We start from the raw sequence: 24733 nt of genomic DNA, 5'->3' as shown, positions 1-24733 counted from the left end.
AGCTAAATGCCTCTATTTTTTAAATGCTAAATTTCCTAATTTTTATAATTGAGAGCTATTGGGAGGCCAAGGTGGGTGGATCAAGAGGTCAGGAGATCAGACAATCCTGGCCAACATGGTGAAATCCCATCTCTACTACAAATGCAAAAAATTAGCTGGGTGTGGTGGCAGGCACCTGTAATCCCAGCTACTCAGGAGGCTGAGGCAGGAGAATTGCTTGAACCAGGGAGTCGGAGCCAAGATTGCACCACTGTACTCCAGCCTGGTGACAGAGCAAAACTTCGTCTCACAAAATAAATAAATAAATAAATAAATAAAGTTGAGGGCTAATGTAAATATAAAAGATGGTACAGGCCAAACACCTTGAGGCCAAACAAAACAAACCTACACTCCAAATGAAACCCAGGAACCACTGTTTTTTTTTTTTTCTTTCCAACTTTTATTTTAGATCCAGGATGTACATGTGCATAGGCAAATTGCATGTTGTGGGATTTGGTGTACAGATTATTTCATCACCCAGGTAATAAGCATAGCACCCAATAGTTTTTCTATTTTCATCCTCCTCCCAACCTCTTCCCTCAAAAGTAAGCTCTGATGTCTGTTGCTCCCTTTTTTGTGTCCGTATGTACTCAGTGTTTAGCTCCCACTTATAAATGAGAACATGTGGTATTTGTTTTTCTGCTCCAGTGTTAGTTTGCTTAGGATAATTGCCTCCAGCTCCATCTATGTTGCTGCAAAGGACATGATCTCATTCCTTTTTATGGTTGCATGATATTCCATGGTGTATATGTACTACATTTTATTTATCCAGTCCACGGTGGATGGGCGTTTAGGTCGATTGCACGTCTTTGCTATTGTGAATAGCACTGCAACGAACATGTGTGTGCATGTCCAATGATTTATATTCCTTTCTGCTCTGCAGTTTGGTCATGACCTTCCTTGCAAGGAAAGAGACAGACTTTCTTACCCTCATTCCCTGACCCTGTAGCAAGACCAGCTTGTCCAACATTCTTTAAGGACAGCCTGTATGTCCCTTCCTTTTTGTCTTGGTTCACAGAGAGAGCCAAGAGTGGCCTGGATTTCCACTTCTGGCTGAGAGGAGAGGGGAAGGCAGGGAGCCCAGGCTGTGCTTTGGAGCACATTGCTAGCCCACCAGGAATATTCTTGGAACCATCCAGTCTTAGCAATTTGCTCCTAGAATAAAGCACCAAAACAATGAAAAGCTGCAGTAAAAACATGTAAAGAAACCACAGGTGTTGACATGGCAACCTGCTTCCTTGTTACCAGCCAGTGTCTCAGAAAGCCCCTTGCACTGGTAATCAAAGGTACACACAGGGGGACACCTGCTTATCCCCACACACTGGCTCATTTCCCTCTGGCTATTTACTATTCACTCTCTCATTTGGACACTTTGAAAAAAGAAGCAAGTGTATTCGAGGCCACCACAAACAAAATCAAAACCTACCTAAACCTTGGCCCATAGCAGGTATAATGCTGTGCCAAGCTCATCCTACTTCTTGGCTCGCTCTCTACTTGCCACTGCTCAGCATGGCATGAAAGGTCCAATTTAAGAGGAAGACAGCACTGAAATGAGTTTTTGAAAATCACTTAAAATTTGGTGGCCTTGCAGTCTTGGCTGGACTCAAATATTGCAAGTCTCAATGCTTTTATTTTTCAAAACATAGAGATTGGGTAAGTGCCACAGTGCCCTCTGCCAGGCGAGAACCAAAGTAGGGTCATAGGGAAACCAAATTGTCAGGCAGGCCTAGTGGTCAGAGAGAAGTAATTGAGGGTTATGGAGGAACTGTGGCTGTCAAGGGTGAGCAGGGAATATCATTTGGTTCAAACCTCACATATGTAAAATGTCTCAAATTAGAACTCTAGACATTACCTCCAAATGAGGCTGAACACAGTTATAGAGATTCTATGATGAAATTCACAAAGGTATTTATGACATAACTTAAAATCCCCAAATAGGCTTCCAATAAGTGTGGCCTTCTTATTTGTTTTTTAATAACACCAGACACCAGATAAAATGAAAGTGGTCCAGATCTCTTGAGCATACTCCAGTGATTCTGAGAGCAAGGACTCCGAAGCTAGAAAGTGCTGAGATCAAATCCGGGACTTACTATGTGCAGATGGGCCTTGGCCAAGTAGCAGCATGGCTTTTCAGCTGTGAGGCACAGACAATTTAGTGTGTGCCTCTGAGGACTGTCGTCAGGATTAAATAAGATGTTGCATGAAAAATGCTTAGCACATTGTGGCTACATTTTAAAAGATCAATAAATGTTAGTTATTTTTTATTATGAAGAGAAAGGGAAAGGAATCCAACTCTCAGCATCTTTTGTAGATTCAATTTATAATAAATGTCCTATTTTGTTGTGGAGAATTAAAAGACCATGATATCACAGGTTCTACAGTGAAGTTATATTCTGAATTTAAATCATCGTTTACCTTAAGTGCAATGGATGTTTGGACAAGAACAAAAGTATATGGGCTGGACAAATCAAGGAGAACTTCAAAGAGGAGGCAACCCTTGAGTTTAACCTGGATGTGAAATTGTGCTATATGAAAGGAAATTCTTGAATGAGGGAGTTAAAAATGCACAAGGACTTTTACGTAAGCAAAGCTCATGAAATATGTGACATAATCGCATGTTAATGAATTGACTTTGATTAATTCTTATTCTTGAACTTCTATTTTCTATCCTCTCCTTTGAAACATCCTCAAATGAAAAACTAGAAAGAACAGACAATCAAAAGATCTCATTTGGATATCCCTATGTAAAAACCAGAGAGTGATTTCCTAAATGGTTAATCTTCATGCTTAATATATTTCTAAATGTAAAATGTCTTCCTAATATATTCCTAAGAGCTAGTGTGGTCACTGCTCCACTTACAAAAATGAAAAGTCAAAGGCTTTGTTCCCTGCACCAGGAATAGAAGATTATTCTGCTATTTGGAAATATGCACTCCTATTTCAAACTAGCTCTACAGCTAGCAGGACCTTTAGGAGTGTTGTAACATCATTTAAATGGAGCCAGCATCCATGTCTTCTCACCCTACAGACGTGGGACCAAGGTTCTCACTGGTGAGAAGGGCTGCCCCACACTGACTGATTCATTCCTTTTGTATTGGCTCAAGGTATATAGAGAAACTGCAGGTGTCAGACACATCCTGAAGTTCCAGGAAGCAGAGAACATAAGACAGATTCTTGCCCTCAGAAGATTCCTATGCCAGTGATGGAGACGGGACATTTACAAATGAATATACCTTAGGATGCTTAGAGAACTGGTGAATGTGGGAGGAGAGAAGGAAACAATCCGACACCCTTAGCCTTCTTTTCTTCCTAAGAAGCTGTATTTCTGCTCGAAGTTTCTCAGGACTCAGGGACTCAGCCTCAGCCTTTCTCTATTCATCAAGACAAGCCCCTCATCTACATCAACAAATGTAACTGGAAAGTCCAGTTCTGGTTCTGCCATACCTTTCCAAAAGGATCACCTCTTTACCAGCAGAAATAAAATCGTAGCCACTTTTCTCTTTCTGGGCTGACTTTATAAAGCTTCAGTAAAATGTTGGTTAAACTGAACTGAATGTCACTAAAAGCCTATACATTTTGTTATGTTTAATTACATGGTGACTTGTGATTATGTTTTGCCTTTGAGAATTACTAAGCATTCAGACTTCCTAGACATCAAGCTTCCTGTCATCTCAGAGAAAAAACTTTCTGTGATTTACTCAACTTCCATGCCTTTGGGTAATAATGTACCTATTGTCAGAAATTGAAAAAGTGAATTAAAATTGTGAACAAAAAGCAAATTCAGCTCTTCAGGCCTTCTCTTAGAGAAATACCCACGAGCTGTTTATTTTATGTAACATTAACTCTCAAATGAAAATAAGTAAAAACAAGCAGATTCAAGGTAACTCTAAAAAGTTATTTAGCTTCCATCAGCATCCTTTTTCTTGACTGGGGAGTGCAACTAACCTATCTGTAAAGACAAGGAAGGAAGTAATATTGCCGCAAATACCTAATACAGAGCTTGAAGCATAATAGGTTCTAAAAACAAACAAAGGCAACAAACAATAAAAGGGAGCTTCCATTCCTTCTACTGAGTTCATGGATTTTGAGCTTTGGTGACACTTCTCATCTCCCATAGGAGAAACCCAGCATTATCTGTCTTCTTGATGGCACAGGAGGCAATCTGGCAGTTGCAGATATTTAGAAACCATGGTGACACTGAATATCTCAGCAGTCCTACCATCCCATTCAGGGCTCTTTCCACTGTCCCTGCTAAATAAACTGACCCCGAATAGGGTGACTATATGAAGATGATGATGATGATGACAATGACGATGACAATAGCAGCATTTTTGACTGCTCACTCTGCATTGTTTGGTGTTCTAGGAACTATATGCATTAACGCATTTCATTCTTGCAACAACCCAGGGAGTTACAATTATTATCATTTTCCTGTTATAGCAGAGGAAATTGAGGCACAGGATGATTAAGTAACTTACCTAAGTTCCACAGCTCTAGGAAGTGACGGAGCTAGAATTTGAACCCAGGTGATTTTACACCAGTATCTGTGATCCTAACCTTTATGTATTTTAAACAGAGAACAAAAACTGGGCTAGGTATTTGACTAGAATCTACATACTGGGTCACTCCCTGTCACTGGCTGTCTATGTGACCTTGGGCAAGTTGTTATATGATTTGATGCCTTTTGGAATGTAATATAATGTGGGAATCTCTTATATGTTCTGACTTTTTGATTCTGGAATCCTTCTATCAAAGACAATCCTATATCTCCATCCATAAAGTGAGTTTTACTGTGCCTACTATGATTGAACAGAAGGCAAGCAGTCTGCAGCCCCATTGCCTTAGCTCCCACTTTGTCCTCATTTTGGCCTCTGAAGTCTTAAAGAGCTGCTAGAGCTCTGAGTTCACACAATTCCAAAGTTATTGAATTAATCAATATTTTTAAAGAGCCAATAATATATGTATCTAGAGCCTAGAGTTTAGTCTTCAAAGCTAATAGTTTCACTTGTGTGCCAAGCTCATTTGATTACTTATGTATGCCTGGAATCTCTGTTAAGAAGTATTAGGCTTTATCTTGTCTTAGAAGAAGTGCAGTGATTGCTTAATGAGGGTTGATGATGAGAGGAAGACAAAGGATGGTGGCATATGTTCTACAGGTTTTGATTCTGCACATTTCTAGAATGTCTAGATGCTTCGAATGTTTTGCCCATGTTCAGGTTCACTTATCACAGTGCACCATGGGACACCATACTTGGGAATTTCATGCAGAGGAGCTCACTACTTCACAAAGCAGCCCACATCGTCTTTGGGTACTCTCTGTTGTTACTGCTTTGTTCATTGAACTGAAATCTCCCTTGTTGTCAATTTTACTCTATAATAAGATCTTCATTAGTAAACTGATGAAAAAAATAAATTATAAAAATACTTCTTACACTTGTTAGTATTTTCAAATAGGTAAAACACTAGATGAGGGATCACAGGAAGGCTAAGAAATTTGTCCAAGGTCTAAATGACAGAGTTAGTTTTCCAACTCTATTGACACTCAATTTCCTCTTACGTGGAGGGTGTGTGCGTCCTTCTGTCTGTCGGTCTGTGACTGAGTAACTGTGTCAGAGAGAAAGCACGTGCAGGGACATTCAGAGAAAGATGAATTCCAGAAGTGAATGGGAGGAAAAGCCGTTGGAATCCTGAATCTCATGGCAGAAATAGGATTATTCACACAGTTGTTAACCAAACTGGTTGGCTTTGCCCTGCTTAAACCTTGCCAGGGCAAAAATATAATAATAATAATTTAATGCTTTCAGCTTAATTCAGGAAGTCTGACTCCTATAGAGGGAGACGAGGACTAGGCCAGAGGAGAGATTCCGATATATAAACAAAAAAAGAGACCAGCTTATGTTGGGTTAGATCGAGAGTGTTGGAGTTAAGTTCAAAGTCAGAATTGTCAATGCCACACCATACAACTGAAAAGTCCATGCTCTATGCTGCTTCTCTGGGGCCCCTTCAGTCTAGAGCGGCACCATCCAATATATATAAAAAACAAGCCACAAATGACCTTTTACATTTTTCAGTAATCATATTTTAAAAGTAAATAGAAAAGTGAAGTTCATTTATATGTTTTATTTAGCCCAAAATATTATCATTTCATCACGTCATCATATAAAAATTATCAAGGAACAATTTTTCATTCATAGTATAATAAGTCTTTGAAACCCGGTATGTATTTTACACTTAAAGCACACCTTGATTCGGACAGCACATTTCGAGGACTCAATAACCACTGTGACTAAATGACTACCATATTGGACAGCAAAGCTCTAGCATAACTTTCCCACACCCCATTTCTACCATCCCTTTGGATGGTAGAAACTCATCCAACTCATCCCACAAGATGAGGCTTAGCTATGGCCTCTTCCGTGCAGCCTTCTGCCACTCCTCAGCAGTTGCGCAACCCTTCCTTTTGGTCCCCACAGCACTTTGTCCATGATACTTACAGCAGTGTCTCCATGGCCTTTAGCATAATGTGTTACAACAATGATCTGTGTACATATCTGCCTCTCCCATTTGCCTGCGAGCTACTTGGTGCTGATTGTGTCCTTTTTATCTGTATATACCCTGCAGCTCAGGGCAGTTCAGTGTTAATCAAAGTACAGTCCCCACACCAGAAGCAGCAACTGAGAGCTTGTCAGAAATGGTGAGTATATATTTTAACAAGCTCTCCAGATGGTGCACATGCATGTTAAAGTTCAACCAGCTCAGATCTAGTGCATTGGTTCTCAATCCTACATGTCCTAAAATCAGCAGGACAGCTTTATAAAAGGCCAATGCCCGGGACCTTTCCCAGGAGATACTTCATTCATTGATTTGTGGTGGGACCCAGGTAGGGGTTTGTGTGTGTGTGTGTGTGTGTGTGTGTGTGTGTTTATTCATGAGGTGATTATAATGCTTGGTTTGAGGACCACTTGTCTTCTATACTTGAAGAGTGTTCCATTACGGTGGAGTGAATTGTGAGCCAATGAGCAAATATAAGAAAAGCACAAATTTCTATATTAATATTTGCACAGATGCCAGTATCCTCGTCTTACTCTGGGAACTACATAGAGCAATATTTAATTGGTGTTTCATGAGCAGATCTTGCTTCTGTTCCCTGAATGAATAAATAAATCATTAATTCTGCTTCATTTTATAATTAGGAAAAAGGAACCTAGAGAGGTTTACTTGTTTCCCTGGATCACATAGCCTCTCAGTGGAAAAACTGGAATTAGAATTTAGGTTTCTACTCTCCACGTCTGCCTGCCTGTGAATAGCTAAAAGACCATATCTCTTTATTCCTCAAAAAGATAAACACAAATTGAAAACGTGGTTCCCATGGAGATCGAGCAGAAAGAGTGGTATCTCATAGCTGCTGGTACCCACACTTCAGCCCAGGGCAGTGTAACCCTCTTATCAGGGCTTGGAGAGTCATTCATTTCAACACCCTTCCCAGGCCCACCTACCTGCCTGGGCAGATAGTGCGGGCAAGCTTGGCAAGTCCAGTGTCATCAGGCAAGAAAACACCTGGACACAGAGCTGAGGGTACTGGATAAGTCTGTCTGCTCAGAGTACAGTACCTGAGAAGCAGGGTACAGGATGTGACCTGGCCTCATCACTGATGCTACTGTCTGGTCTGCTCCACCACCACAGTCACAGTCTGCTCCTCCACCACTTGCCTGGGGCCACTAGACAAGCCAGTTGGCTTCTCTATTTCTCAGAATCATTCCTAAGTTATGAGCCACGTTAGTCTGGATTGGGGACCAGGGAAATAGAGCAAAAGCTGCCTTTGCTCCAGAGATGGAGGCTGGGGTCTGAATGAGCTGAAATGAGTCCTAGTTTTTCATCTATCACTTCCTGTATCTTAAATGTGAAACAAGCAGACAAAAGAGGCAGGTAGAAAGGAAGGTGAAGTGACCAGAGATTGACAGGTACCATCCATATGTGAGACTGCAGCTGGGGGAAATATAATTGCTTCATGAAGCTTTATCACTATAAACAGGCAAGGATGGCCGAGACACCTTGGTGTGCAGCATGAACTGTGGCTCAGGAAGCTACCTACCTGTTCGCTCGTAGGTCCTCTTCAACCCAGCTTCACTAACCTATCTCCATTCATTCTTTTCCAGGTCATAACTTACAGCCTTGCACATACCACCTCTCATGATTCTGGGAACTTGCAAGGTTCTTCTCCCTATCCAGAATGCTCAGATAATGTCCTACTAAGCCCTAGTACCAAATCAAACATTCTCTATTTCTGAGATGGTTCCCCTAACTTGCTTAGGTTATTAGTCACAATCTCATTTACAATTCAACACAATATATTCCCAACTCTATTAAAGTCCTTGTCAAAGTGTGCTAGCAACATTGTAATACTTGTCCATCATTTGCATTGTCCATCATTCAAATACAAGTCTAGAAACTCCTTGATGGTAAGGATGAGATCACATTCACCTGTGTGTCCCCTCAGTGCCCAGTATATATAGATTTTAAGTAAATGTTGATTGGGTAAAAGTATAAGTAAGCGAATGAATAAGTGAATGAATGAGAAAAGAAGCAGGAATTCCTGTAGAACTAGAAGTCAGGAACTATGCCTCCTAGCTTTCATTAACCAAAAATTTTAATTTTAGTATTTTAATACAAACATATTTTTCAATGTACACACAGTGAGTTTTTGGCATAGAGTTCTGTAAGTTTGAACAGATATATAGACTTATGTAACCACCACCACAATCAGGTTACAGAACAATGACATCATCCTAAAAAATATTTCATGCAGATTTTCATGTCAAATACTTTCTCCACTCTGGGAGCCACCAGTAAATTCTCTATCTACATGGTTTGTCTTTCTCATAAGATCATATAAATGGAATAATACAGCATGTAACCTTTTGAGAACAGCTTGTTTTACTCAACATAGCACCTTTAAAATTCATGTGTTGCTTCAAATATGAGTAATACCGAGTAGTATCCTATTTTGTGGAAGTGCCACAGCCTATTAATACATTCACCCATTCAAAAGTATTTGTTTCCAGTTTTTGGTGATTATTAATAAATCTCTACAGACATTCACTAACAGGTTTTAATGTGAATATAAATTTTTCATTTTTCTAGGCTAAATATTCAGCAGAGGTGGGATTGCTGGGTTATAAGATTGTATAACTTTATAACAAACTACCAAAATATTTTTTCAGAGTAGCTGTACTATTATGTATTCCCACCAGTAATGTATGAGAGTTCTATTGCTTTACTTCTGTGCCATACTTGATACTGCCATTTCTGTTTATTTTGGTGATAACAATAGATATACAGTGATATATCATTATGGTTTTAATTTGCATTTCCCTAGTGTCTAATAATGTTCAGCACTGTTTCATGTGTTTATCTGTAATCTTTATATTTTCTTTGCTAAATGATCTGTTCGAACTTTTTTAAATGAGCTGTTTTTTATTGCTATGTTTTAAGCATTCTTTATATGTTCTGGCTACACATCCTCTGTTGCACATTGATTTGCATGTATTTTCTCCCAGTATTTTAACAGTATCTTTTGAATAGTAAAAGTTGTAAATTTTGAGGAAGCTTAATTTATCAATTATTTATTTTATCAATTTTGCTCTTAGTGTGATTTTAAAAAAACTCTGTCCAACCCAAGGTCATAAAAATTTTCCCCTATGTTTTGTTCTAAAAGTTTTATAATTCTATGTTTTATATTTAGATCTATGATCTACTTGGAGTTAAATTTTGTATAAGTTATGAATCATTGTATAAGTTGTGAATCATAGGTTGAAGTTAATTTTTCCCCATATGACTGTCCAATTGATCCAACACCATTGATTGAAAATAATATCCTTTCTACACTGAATGGGTTATATCCTGCAACCTTGCTCAACTCACATATTAGTTCTAGGAGATTTTCTTAAGGATACCTTGGGATTTTCTACATAGGCAATCATGTCAATGGGAATAACAAGGTTTATTTCCTTCTTTGCAATCTATATGAATTGTATTTCATTTTTCTTGCTTTATTTCACTGCCTAGGTCTTTCAGCATAGTGTTGAATAAAAGTATTAGGAGTAAATATTCCTGCCATTTTACTGCTCTTCAGGGAGAAAGCATTCAGTATCTCACCATTAAGATGATGTTAATTTTAGGTCTTTTGTAGATGTCCTTTATCAGAAGTTTCCTTCCCACTAGTCGGAGGTTTTTGTTCGAATTTGTTTTTTTGTTTGTTTGTTTCTTTTTTTCCTATTACCAATTAGCTATGTGAATCTGGGCAAATCTGAGTTAAACTACCATGTCAGGAAAAGCAGTAAATAAAACATTTTTGTATTTTTGATGATGCTCAAACGATGGTAGAGATGTGTGTGTGTGTGTGTGTGTGTGTGTGTATGCACAAGTGTGAGGCAGCAGTCACTGCATACCACAAAGGAAAGACATTATGCATTTTGTTAGGGTATGCAAATAAAACATGCCCAGATCAAGGCAGTTTTGCTATGTGCACTTTCTAAATAAAGTTGAGTTAGGGGCAATTTACTAGATTGAAAAAGCATTCTTTTAACTATTAAAAATTGATTTTAAAAACCCTAGAATTCCAGGGGAGGATTTATAATGAAAAAATAAAATTAAATTAAAAACCTAGAAGATGGAACAGAACTAATATATTCTATACTTTAACCTAAGTACAGCACATGACATTTATCCCTGTTATATTTCTGCCTGCCTTTATTCAATTATTGAATTCTGGCAATAGGCCAGAAACTGTTCTATGTGTTCTGCATTTGTAATCTCATAAAATTTCACGGAAGTCCTGCACCATAGGCCTCATCCCAATTTGGACCAGAATTCTTGAACTTTCAGAAAATAAATTTTAGCTTAATGTAAGAAACTACATTTTTTTAAAGGAGCTGTCCAGCATCAGAAAATAATGTGTCTAAAATAATGTGTCTTAAGCCTGAGCTCACGGAGCCTGAGAATGTACTGTTAGAGGTTTGGGAGAAAGGATTCCTACACCAGGTCAGAACTCAGACCATCCTCCAACTCTGAAATACGATGACCATGATAGATCACAAATATGGGCCTAAACAGGTTGACTTAGGAGGCAAAGCCCATGCGAGAGTTGTCCTGAAAACTGGCCTGTGGGTCATTTTCTGAGACTGGATATTTGCTGTCCTCCTCCTGTCCTTCTATGCTCCCTGAAACCCCTACATTTCATTCTTCTCCCAGTTTCTTTCTCAGCCATAAGAATTGAATAATATAATTTTGAATCCAGACTCTATCACCCTTATGATCAGTAATTTAAGTGTGTGACAGTATCTCCTTAAATTCCCAATAGCTATTCAGTTAAAAAATATATTTAAAAGAGTGTAGGTCATCCCTGGATGTCTCACAGATTTACATCTATTCAAGGATCAAATGAGATGAAAAGGAAGGAAGCAGGAAGGGAAGGAAGTAGGGATGGAAGGAAAGAGGAAGGAAGGGAAGGAGGGAGGGAGGGAGGAAGGAAGGAGGAAGGGAAGGGAAGGGAAGGAAGCGGGGGAAGGGAAGAGAAGGAAGGGGGCAAAGGAAAGGAAGGAGGGAAGGAAGGAGGGAGGGAAAGAGGGAGGGAGGGCAGGAAGGAGGGAGTGGTACAGAGTGGCAGAAATATAGTAACAAATTCTGATTACCTTCTAACTCTTTTAAAAACAAAACTAAATCAAATAAAACATATTCCCCCAAATGCATGTTTATGGCATGCATCTATGGTTGGCCTCCAACAGTAGATTTCTCCTGCAGAAAGCACATGCAGTTTTACTTAACAGACTCAGGTCAAAACAGAATCGTCTTCCATTTATACAACATTTTTTAGTTTCTCTAATATTCACCTTCTATTTGATTAACCTATAATCCTGGGAGGTGCTCCAGGCAAGGATGAGTATTCTTGGGTCATAGAGGAAGTTACAGCCCAGAGAGGTTAAGGAGTTTTTCCTGGTCTCAAGGCTAGAGGGTAACAGAGCCCTGGACCCCAACTCACAGGCAGGTGCTTGTTCTGCTGCACTTGCTGCATCACCACTATTAGATTATTTGGCTCTGTTCTCAATCTAAGATATGCTAATTATATTTTTATACATTTTGATTTAAGCTGATTTTATTTTTCCTGGATGGAGAAGAACCCTTTAAGTATAAACAACTCTGAAAAGAATAAAATGCTTAAATTGGTACAAAATGATGCTTTCCGAGTCCAATTTTGTGTAAGAAGTACACAGCTGCACAAGGTACATAGTGGGTCATGTGTTTAAAATCTTGGAATTCCACTGCTAGAAGAGTCCCTTTTTTGCAGGGACAATATAGAACTTGCTCATCACTCTCTCTCTCTCTAGGGCTCAGAACCATGTCTGACACATAGCAGGCCATCCCTAAATATCTCGAATGGATGAATAAACAGTTTTGCAAATAATTGCCCCATTACATTTTTTGGTAAGGTTGCCTATATAAAGGGTTCATACTCTGAAGCAGGCAGTCCCTGCCATTTGCCTTATGAATGTAAAATACCATGATGAGTTATGGACATTCCTCTTCAAATTACTCTGAAGATGCCAAAGAAATTACAAACAGGAGCCTCAATTTCATCACATTAACTCATATCCCCAGAAAATTCATTCCCGAGAGTTTGTTTCCATGAAAAGTCTCCCTTAGGAAAGGACTTCTCACCCTTACTCTGGGAAATAAGGATGGATATGGCTGTAATGGAGCTCAGGGCTTTTCATCTTTCCAAGTCATTAAAACACAAATTGGGGGAGGAAAGAGACCTGCAGGCAGATCTCCCTGGGCCTAGCCTGGCTGTAGCAGAACTTACATCCGTCCGTGGTCCGCACCTCCATGTGCACCAGGTCCGCCTCCTTATCCAATCCGGCCACCGACCTAGGAAAGGAAGAGAGAGACAGAAGCTCAGTGACAACACCGATACCAGACAGCGAAGTGGGAGGCACTCAGGGTCAAATGCTACTCAGAAATCCACTTTCTCAAAGACGACCATCCTGCAGTCTGGGAACCAGCAGAATGTGGCCACTGGCAGTCCTCACAGTGTGGCTGCTCCTAGGAACTGTCACCTATAAGGGTAACGAGACATGAGTACTGAATGGTCAATGAGTCAATGATTCAAAAAAAAATAGAGAAGAATACAGAGTGCATAGTCATGCTGGCCTACACCTTGCTCATGGCCTTCTCCACGTTGCACCTTCCCAGAAGTTCTCTCTTCCCCAGTGTCTTCCATCTATCTCCTCTCTCTTAACCTTCTTGACTCCTTCCACCACTTCCTCCTCCTCTGTCCTCCCACTTTACCTGCCTGTTCTACCCAATGGGGAAGACGGTATTGCCTCAGTTTGGGCTGTTTGCTTCAAGATACTCCTTCATTCCTGAGTTTAATCCTAGGTATCCCTCTTTATTCCTTCCTTGAAAATAACAAAAGTTTGGCAATATACATTCAAAATCTGGTCTGACAAGGACAAAATTCTCCTGGTGACCAAAGTGGAAAACCTTAAAGGTCTCTGGCCAATACCTAGAAGATGGAGGCCTAAGAATCCCTATAAATAATCCTCATAGACCTCCGACCTTTCACACATAAAGCCCAGTCAGCTGTTTCCTAAATTAGAGACCCAGGCCAGAGTAAGGCCCAGAAAGCCCACTGAAAAGAGCCAACACACATGTTAAAAACTCATTTACTAAAGATCACACAATCCACTCTCTCTGGCAGGCTCTTACTTACAGTCTAATGGCTCAGATTTTATACACTATTCTAAGATTTGTATTCTGGTTTTCCAGTCTTCAATAGGGAAGCAGCAGCAAGTTAGAAATGGAAAGTAGAATTGAAAATGGTGAGAACCAAGAACTGATAGTTCGATAGCAAAAGAAATGGAAAACTTGTGAAAAACAGACCTAAGAACTCAAAACCCAATCTTTCATGCCACAAATCCCTACACTTCTCAGTAGCCCTGGGGGCATTACTGTAACACAGCACAATTCAGTGCTGACATCTATGTTGAGGGGCTGAAGGCACAGAAGAAAAGAAACAGGGGCTGATGGCATCCAGGGTACCCTGTTTAAGAAATTAAGGCTGCAAGTGGTATGTTTTAGAAAAACTAAAATGATTTGTATTGGTTAAAATAAAATTATTAGTTCAGCTGCAAGTGTTATGTTTTAGAAAAACTAAAATGATTTTTATTGGTTAAAATAAAATTATTACTTCTTGAAAGGTCAAAATTTAGTTATCTGAAAGTTCATTTATGTAAAATACTTCTTTCCTCAAAGAGGCTGAATGAATGAGGCTTCACTCTAATGGGTTATTTTTCCCAGTGATCATTGACATTCTATCATTTCCTTTTTCTTTACCTCATTTGATCCTAACAGCAAACCCCTAAGGTAAGGAGAGCAGGCATCATTAGTCATATTTGACTGAAGGAGAAATTGAGGCACAGAAAAAAATGGATGTCTGCCTAAGGCCACACAGGGACTAGGCCAAAATTAGAGAGACTTCCTGACTTCCAGCAGGAAGAGCTCCAACGTCCTTATCCACTCATCTCCCTGCCCCTCTCCTTCCCTAGCGAACTCTCATTCCTCTTTCCAAGCTCACTGGGCCTTGCCCCTCCAGCAGTCCTTCCTTCCCTAGTACCACTGCAGAGCCCTTTCCCTGCTCCCAAAGCATCCTTATCCCAGTGGTTCTCAGACTTTACAGCTAATGACAGCCCTGGGGGTAACTTTGAAATACACAGATGCCTGGGTCCTCTTCACCAGACCAAAGAAATAAAAACTTTTACAGATGGGACCAAGGCATCAGTATTTTTAAAGGTCGCAGGTGATTTCCATGTGCAGCCATGTTTGAGGACCACTGCTTTGCATGACACAATCAAATCATGTATGCAACTGCTAATTCATTTCTGTATCTTCTCTATTTGGTTATAAACTTTAAAGTAGGATCCTGTCTTATTTATTTTTGAACCATTGGGACCTATGTGTGTAGTACATATTAGGTGATACTTAAGTGTTTACTGAACTAATAAACAACCGATCTACCTGTGACAGTGCCAAAATTTAAATGTAAAACACTTGAGGCCAGACACACAGAGGACTGAGGGTACCACAATGGACTATATGAATACTTTCTTTGGTCTGAAGCCACCCTGCTTTTTTCTTTTTTTTTTTTTTTTTTTCAGAAGAGAAATGTCTCATTTTATTAACCCAATGTATCCCAAATGTATTTGACCACGGTAATTTTTTTAAAATTTTTACTTTAAGTTCTGAGATATATGTGCAGAACGTGCAGGTTGGTTACATAGGTATACCTGACATCAAACTATACTACAAGGCTACAGTAACCAAACAGCATGCTACTGGTACCAAAACAGATATATAGACCAATGGAACAGAAGAGAGGCCTCAGAAATAACACCACATATCTACAACCATCTGATCTTCAACAAACCTGACACAAACAAGCAATGGGGAAAGGATTCCCTATTTAATAAATGGTGCTGCAAAAACAGGCTAGCCATATACAGGAAACAGAAACTGAACCCCTTCCTTACATCTTATACAAAAACTAACCCAAGATGAATTAAAGACTTCAACATAAAACCTAAAACCACAAAAAAACCTAGAAGAAAATCTAGGCAATACCATTCAGGACATAGGCATGGACAAAGACTTCATGACTAAAACACCAAAAGCAATTGCAACAAAAGCCCAAATTGACAAATGGGATCTAATTAACCTAAAGAGCTTCTATGCAACAAAAGAAACTATCATCAGAGTGAACAGGCATCCTACAAAACGGGAGAAAAATTCTGCAATCTATCCATCTGACAAAGGTCTAATATCTAGAATCCACAAGGAACTCTCTGTTTCTTTATAGCATGCTGGTACTCTCAGGATTAGAAGTTTCTCAGTTGTTATTCTTCCATTTTCTCCCCATGGTCACTGGCAGAGTAGCATTCAGAGAACTGGCACCATACTGACGAAGCCTGATTGTGGTCAATAAATACTATGTTCTATTAACAAAGAAAGAAAAGTCTGCTTGTTGGGAGCTTAAAACAAGGCAACCAAACCAATAAAACAAGCAAAGAAACTCTTCACTCAACAGGAAGGCTCACTTCCTTCCATCTAGTTAAAATCTTTCAAGGTTGAAAGCAAGAATCAAGTTCTCCTGGAAACCTTCCCTGGTCATGCTAGCTCACACTGATCGCTCTCCTTTACAATTCTAGAGAACCCAGAATGTGGATCACACATCCTCCAGCACTTGCATTATTAAGCTGTTCTCTTGAGTTGGTCTTGGCTCACTAGACTGGACACCTGTGCTTTGGGTCTGCTCAGTACTCTTTCCTGTCATCCTTTATGGAGCTGTCTACCTGACTGCAGCTATGTGCTTTTGGCCAGGCTGGTCAATCACAGCAGCCCATCCCTCTGAAGCCCTGGGATGTCACGTGATCCAGTAGGGTCATGAGACATCTTGGCTATGGTGATCAGGTGATCACAACTTAAAAGACACCCTCAAGACTTCTCTTACTGAAGCTGTTAGAAAAGAATGGTCTCTCAAATCTGGTCACCAGGAGAAATACTCCTTGCCTGGTAGGAATATCAGGTCTATAAAAATGATGTACATATACAGAGAGAAAAAAAATGACAATATGACAGAGACAGAGAGGAGGTAATATGAAGACAATAGCGAAAAGACAAAGAGAAACAGAAACACACAGAGATAGAGAAACAAACAGAGACAGAGACAGTTCATGCACGTGTGCAGTTTCACATACATTCACCACCCTCCCCCCACCCACACACACACATACATCTAGAGAATCCAGAGAGTCAGAGGTTCACACAAACAGGGAAATGCACTAAGAGACAGATACACCACTAGACACAGCTAAAGGTCCTTAAATCTGAATCCATTTCTTAGTTCCATCTCAGGTTTGTAGTTTCTTGATACATACGAGCCCACATGGTGCCTTTGTTTGTGAAGGTGTGTGTGTATTTATTTGCTTAAGCTATCGATTACAAATAGAATGATTTTTATAAATATATGCAGCTCACCAGACAGTAAACATCCTAAGGCCAGAGACCCTAATTATCTTTATTCAATATTTCTCCTGAGTTCCAGCACTACTCAGGATTAGGCTCCCCTCTGGAGGAAATGATAGGGGTAAGAGATTTGTACTTCAAAATTGCTCTGTCCCTAGGTCCACAGGGGAGGAAATTAAGCTGTTCAGCTGGCCAGAGGTATAGTAAAATAACTTGGATGCTGAGGGTAAGAAGAACATTCTTCACCACAATCTGAGCTGTGGCCTGAGGCCCTCCTCCAGCCCACAGAGGGAAGCCGCTGCCCACCTTCTGCCATGCCGATGGCGTTAGCCCAGGGCTTTTCAACGTTGGCACTGTTGACATTTTGAGCTGGATATTTCTTTGTTGTGGAAGATGTCCTACTCATTGCAGAATATTTAGCAGCATCCCTGGCCTCTACCAGATGCAGTAACCCTCCCGCAGTGGTGGCAACCAAAAATGTCTCTAGGCACTGCTAAATATCGCCTGGTGGGGATGGTTGGCAGAATCACACCCAGTTAAGAAGCACTGCCTTGGCTGGGCGCGGTGGCTCATGCTTGTAATCCCAGCACTTTGGGAAGCCAAGGCGGGCGGATCATGAGGTCAGGAGATCGAGACCATCCTGGCTAACATGGTGAAACCCTGTCTCTACTTAAAAAATACAAAAAATCAGCCGGGCGTGGTGGCGGGCACCTGTAGTCCCATCTACTTGGGAGGCTGAGGCAGGAGAATGGTGTGAACCTGGGAGGCGGAGCTTCCAGTGAGCCGAGATGGCGCCACTGCACTTAGCCTGGGCAACAGAGAGAGACTCCGTCTCAAAAAAAAAAAAAAAAAAAAAAAAAAAAGAAGCAGCAGCAGCACTGCCTTAGCTGGACACGCTTAATTGCTTGCACTCTGAGCCTCCCCTGGTAACAAGGCAGCAAAAATAGGCATTCAGGAACTGCACTTCCTTACCTAGCACAAACCGCTGAGAAGCCCATGAACTTATTGTTATTTCGAGCCATATCAATTCACCAGGAAACTATCTGACATTCATTGGGTGTAAGCAATCAGGTCCCTCGTCTTAAAGTCCCAAGTCTCCACTTCTAGAAACTCAATGCAAGGAAAGTACACACAAATACACCAAGCAAAGAAATACATGATGCAAACATTCAGAGTTTTCTTCTTTAGGGAAAAGTGGAAGTCATAAGGGATAAACTTGTAGAAAAGTTTGGGAAAGTGTATATAATGATGATGATAAATGCTAATGGGTATTAAGACCATTCCTGTGTCAGGCACTGTGTTTGGTGTTTATAAGCATTATCTTCATTAATTCTCAAAATGAACTTTTAAGGAAGGTATCATTTATCTAATTTTTCTCTTCAGTAAAATAAGAATATCACATAATAACAATTCATTGATATTAAGAGTACACTATGTGTTAGCCATATTTAAAATGTTGATTTTGCTTAATCCTCGCATCAACTCTATGAGTTAGGAATGATTTTTTTCTCTACTTAAAAAGGCACAATTAGTCATTAAAAGCTTAAACAACTTGCCCAAAGACATGTAGCCACGAAGCAACAAAACTCAGACTCAAACCAGGAAGGTGGCTTTGAGCCATAAGCTTAACTTCTCCTGTAAGCTGCCTCTCCTAGCTGGTGAGAAGAATGGGATTTGTGCCCATCCATCTCTCCTAGAGTAAGGATCATAAACATCATGCCTCATTGCCTCCCTTTCCCCAACATGTAAGTCCCTTTAAAGCAGCATTTTAGGAAATACAAATGCATTCTGTATGCATTTTCAATATTGTAGAGAATTTTGGTTCTAGACTACATGAATTTGGAGTCACTCATATTGAAGGTAATTGGTAAGAAGGAAAAGTTGAGAATAGAAAAAGGAGGTTGGGCCAATGGTAGAGGAGTAGTGAGTGAAGATTTTTGCAAAGAAACCTTAAGAAGGATTAAACATGGTTGAAGAAAAGAAAACTTAGGGCTTGGGCTTGACTTTTTTGAGGTCTGTGATGATAGAATGAGGTGAGGCATGTGTAACAGGGGCCATGACATTGCCACAGGTATTAAGGAGGGGAGCAGAGGCATGCCTGCTCAGATATGCCAAGCAGGTTAATAATTGCCCCTGGCACCTCTTCCCTCTCAAGCATCCAAGTTCCTTCACATTTCTAGGACCAAATTTAGGCCAGGATAGACCAGAAGGCCAGGAGCAGTATTCAGTGCAGAACTAGCCACAGGACACATAAAGCTCCCTGTGCTTAATATCTGCAAAAGAGTACAGATGAATTTTCAAGCATCCTATTAAAACTGTCTGAAAGAAAAAGACTCCTAGAAAGTTTCTAGAAAGCATCAGATAGTAAAGATACATTGTTTCAGTATATAAGTATATATTATTATTGCTAATGTAAATAAGTAATCAATAATTCCTTTATTTGAGTATGCTGTATTCCTACTTTTAATTAAATGACTATAAAACAAAATTTTATAGGACAAAATAAAGATGTGAAGATCAGGTATGAATTTATGAAAACCCTATGAACACTCAAAAAGTACTTAATCATGGGCCAGGCGCGGCGGCTCATGCCTGGAATCCCAGCACTTTGGGAGGCCGAGGCGGGCAAATCACGATGTCAGGAGTTTGAGACCAGCCTGACCAACATGGTGAAACCCCATCTCTACTAAAATATAAAAATTAGCTGGGTGTAGTGGCGTGTACTTGCAATCCCAGCTACTTGGGAGGCTGAGGCAGGAGAATCACTTGAACCCGGGAGGCGGAGGCTGCAGTGAGCCCAAAATTACTCAATCATGAATTCTACCACAGGGATTTTCTGAAGACTAACATTCATGACTGGGGTAAAACTAATGTTTTCCAGTAGATTTTTCCAGTCTTCTTCAAGAAGGGAACTAGGATCAAGCCCTCTGTGTAAACTCTTCATCACATATGTGCAAATAATGATTTTTGGTTTCCACATCTATAAAATGGAAGTTCATAATACCTACTTCATAGAGTTAGAAGAATTAAAATGAGCTAAGTAGTAATCCCTGAGAACAGTGTCTGACACATAGGATGCAGTCTTTACATTTTGGCGATGACAATATTATTTTCTATTGAAAGGACAGAATAAAATAATATACTTTCCTGCCTGTCTTCTTCCCCCAACTCCCCCACTGACACTTCTACATTTGTTGAGTAACTAATGATGGTAGTGTTGTTCAAGGCACTAGATATAAAAAGTCCTTGCTACTAAGAAGTTCAGTTTAGGCACCTTCTCCCTCTCTAGATTAAGCGTACATCACAAATCCTTGGAACCAACTCTTGACAAGGCTCCTGTAACAATCTGGTCTCCTCCCCAGTGAAGAAATCTTTGTACTGAGTTGCAAGTACCTTTATTCCCCCTTATTAGACACAATGCTTGACCTCACAGGGTTTTACTGGATAGTGTATCAATTGATCCTACCACAGCACTTGGCACATGGTAGATCATCAGTAAATACTTGTTGAGTGAATGGTTATAACACTTTCATTCTGTTAGAAAAACTTCATAAGCATGTGTCTGTATCTCAAAGACGAACTGTCTTATGACCAAAAGAGATCTCACTTTCCTCCCTGTGTCCCAGGTCATGTTTCTCTTTAGATTGTTCGCCTTCTTGAGGGTATTGTCATTAATCAGATAACAATTAATGAGCTCAATAATAGCACAAGAATCATCTGAAAATTTCCATATTTGGGAATCCTTTTGAGTTCTGACCAAAGACCAAGAAAGGACACAGGGAACAAAAGGAAGTAGGAAGCCACAGCCAAAATTCCAGGGAAGAAATGGAATCAGCTCCTTGAACCACACACTCACAGGTGTTACTAACAGAAGTGCCAGAAAAGGTCAAGTGGCTTTAAACTTATTTTTAGCAACTTAACCCTTTGTGCAAACAGTCTCCAAATCCTGCCATAAAAAATAGGTCAGACAGGAACTTCTTGGGAACCATAACCGCTCACCCAGCCATGATAGTCCTCAAGAGAGCTGGATGCTACAACCTTAGGAACATCACAATCCTGTCCATCCCCATTCATGCCAAAGACCAGAAACCAACCCTTTGTAAAGACACAGCTAGAGTTTGTGTCAGTGGCCACAGAATCCAATTTGGAACATTAGTACCGGCCTCTTCATAATGCTCTTGGTCTTGGAAGGGACTGGCAGGACCAAGATCCTGTGTGTTTTTCTCTCTTTGTGAGTATTATTTCCAAGGCAAAAACTTCCCCAGGAATTAAAAACACTGAATATTGGGATATGCATGAGGGAAATATTGAGGGTAAAATACTCATAAGGTCAAAGTATGAATGCTTTATAAACTGATTAGCTAGACATTTAAATTTTAAAATGATAATTTTATTAATATTATTTTAACTGACAAATCATAGTTGTATACATTCATGGGGTACAATGTGAAGTTTTGATATACTGTATGTATAGGATGTAGAATTATTAAGTCAAGTTAATTAACATACCCATTACCTCATTTATTTATCATTTTTTGTGGTAAAAAAATAAATGTGAAATATACTTTATAATTTTGAAATACACAATACATCATTTATTGAATAGGGAGTCCTCTTCCCATTGCTTGTTTTTGTCAGCTTTGTTGAAGATCAGATAGTTGTAGGTGTGTGGCCTCATTTCCACGCTCTCTATTCTGTTTCATTGGTCTATGTCTATTTTTGTACGAGTACTATTCTGTTTTGGTGGTGGGATAGCTTGCTAGCCAAATGCAGAAGATTGAAACTGGACCCCTTCCATATACAATATACAAAAATCAACTCAAGATGGATCAATGACTTAAATGTAAAACCCAAAACTACAAAAAAAGAAAAAAATCCTGGAAGACAACCTAGGAAATACGATTCTGGACATAGGAACTGGAAGATTTCATGATGAAGATGCCAAAAGCAATTGCAACAAAAGCAAAAAATGACAAATGGAATCTAATTAAACTAAAGAGCTTCTGCACAGAAAAAAATTCTATCAATAGAACAGACAACCTACAGAATGGGAGAAAATATTTGCAAACTATGCATCTGACAAAAGTCCAGCATCTACAAGGAACTTAAATTTACAAGAAAAAAAAAATTAAAAAGTGGGCAAAAGACATGAACAGACACTTTTCAAAAGAAGATATATATGTGGCCAAAAAGCATATAAAAACAGCTAAACATCATTGACCATTAGAGCAATGCAAATCAGAACCACTATGAGATACCATCTTAGCCAGAATGATGATTATTAAAAAGTCAAAAAATAGCAGATACTGGTGAGGTTGAGGTGAAAAGGGAATACCTATACACTGTTGGTATGAGTGTAAATTAGTTCAACCGTTGTGGAAAGTAGTGTGGTCATTCTTCAAAGAGCTAGAAACAGAACTACCTTTTGACCCAGTAATCCCATTTTGGGGCATATACCCAGAAGAATATAAATTGTTCTATCATAAAGACACACGCACGTGAATGTTCATTGCAGCACTATTCACAACAGCAAAGACATGGAATCAACCTAAATGCCCCTCAATGGAAGACTGGATAAAGAAAATATGGTACATATACACCATGGTGCACCATGCTGCCATAAAAAAGAACAAGATCACGTCCTTTGCAAGAATATGGATGGAGCTAGAAGCCATTCTTCTTAGCAACCTAATGCATGAACAGAAAAACAAATGCCACATGTTGTCACTTACAAGTGGGAACTAAATGACACAAAGAGGGGAACAACAAACACTGGGGCCTACCAGAGGGCAGACAGTGGGAGGAAGGAGAGGAGGAGAAAAAATAAGTATAGAGTACTAGGCTTAGTACCTGAGTGACGAAATAATCTGTACATAAATCCCCCATGACATGAGTTTACCTATAAAATAACCCTGCACGTGTACCCCTGAACCAAACATAAAAGTTAAAAAAAAAATAAAGGCACATTTAGACCAACTAAAAAAAATATACAATACATTACTATTGACTATCATCACCCTGCCATATCTCAAGATACTTCCCCAATTCACATCACAAACTTTCTCCCCCTTTATGTCTTTGTTCAAGCTGCCATTCCACCTGAAATACTCATTCTAGTCCACTCTACATATTCCCTGCTTATGGCCTAGCTCAATATTTAGCTTCTATGAAAGCTCCTGACCCTGGCTGAATATTAGAATCACTTGAGGAACTTGCCAAAAATATTAAATACCAATGCATAGGCTCTACTTCTTCCAGAAATTCTGGAGTAATTGGTCTGAAGCAATAGTCCTCTCATTGTGATTCTCATTGCAGCAGCAGCATCAGAATCTTCTGGTGGGCTTCTTGGAACACCAATGCTGGGTTCCACCCTCAGAGTTTCTGATTCTGGAGGTCTGGGCCCAAGAATTTGTATTCTTAAGAAATACATAGATGACATGATGATGGTGGTCAGGACTCACACTTTGAGAATCAATAACCAGGACTCAAGTCTAGGAATCAATAGCTCTTAGATGCTCTTGGGTGATAAGAATGTGAAGTCAGAGCTGAGAATCATTTATTAGAGCCCAAGATACAATCTCAGACTGTAACAGGTGCTCCTTTCCACAGATCACCGATGCAGCTCAGAGCATAAATTCCAGAGCCAGACCCGGGGTTAGAGTCTTGGCTCCATCACTCACTCACTGGGGGATTCTAGGCAATTTGCTTAACTTTTCTATGCCTCAAATTGTTTCCATTGGCACAATGGGGAGGTAATAATGGCACCCCTGTCATTGTTTTTATGAGAGCTAATTGATTAAATGTATGCAAAACATTTGGAACAAAGAGAGGCACATGTTAACACTTTGCAGTATGTAACACTTAGCATAATAGTGCTCAAAATATCTTAAGTGCAACTAATATTTATTGAACACCTTTAACGTGCCAAGAATTTTACTATTAATTTAGATATATTATCTCAATCTTTAAACAAACTTTGAGACAGTAATATAATCTTTTTTTCTTTTTTTCAGATGAGGAAATGGAGATTTTAAAATGTCCAGTTGTGTAATTATTGACACAGAGCAAGAAAGAGATGGAGCCTGGATTCAAGCATAGTCTATCTCACTCCACCTTCAGTTATTTGTACACCTGACTTTTATCTCCTTCTTGATTTCATTCTTCTTAAAGACAGGCTCTAGATCTGACTAAACTGGATTTTCTTCCAGTGCCTAGCACCATGCCTCCCTGTGCATTTCTTAAATATCTGTTAAGCAGATGAATAAATACATGAATAGGAACAATAACCCCAGCAATATGTTTAGGATAAATGTTGAAAAGAGTCCCATAATATGGTGAAACAGATTTCATTCATTTAATTAATCTCTAGGCAATTAAGTGAATAAAGTCTTCATTCTATATTATTATGCTGCTATTTTCACCATTTATCCTCAAAGCAGTATTGGAGCTGTCAAACACAGTCATCTGTGATTTGCTTGACAAATGTGATCGTCCTGCGAAAACGCTGGGGCAGCAAGAACTCAGGGATATCATCCAGCTCAAATGAACACGGCTTCCTCTCGTGGGCACTTTGGAAGCTTTCCTCCCAAATTATAAATATTCCCCCTGCCTCTGTCAA

The 24733-nt window shown here is 39.6% G+C and overlaps 1 protein-coding gene across 3 annotated transcripts in view; it reads right to left on the bottom strand.

Moving 5' to 3' along the window:
• SORCS3 (sortilin related VPS10 domain containing receptor 3) overlaps nucleotides 1-24733 on the bottom strand; it is a 621240-nt gene that overhangs the window by 169962 nt on the left and 426545 nt on the right. For all 3 annotated transcript variants that reach the window (XM_005566376.4, XM_074000806.1, XM_045361488.3), the window contains exon 6: nucleotides 12899-12963. In XM_005566376.4, the coding sequence (XP_005566433.1) occupies nucleotides 12899-12963 (65 nt within the window). The remainder of the gene's footprint in view (nucleotides 1-12898; nucleotides 12964-24733) is intronic.

This window comes from Macaca fascicularis, chromosome 9 (assembly GCF_037993035.2).
Source record: "Macaca fascicularis isolate 582-1 chromosome 9, T2T-MFA8v1.1".
NCBI lineage: Eukaryota > Metazoa > Chordata > Mammalia > Primates > Cercopithecidae > Macaca > Macaca fascicularis.
Note: the sequence above shows the minus strand (reverse complement) of the source record. Positions and strands in the feature narration are given on the sequence as shown.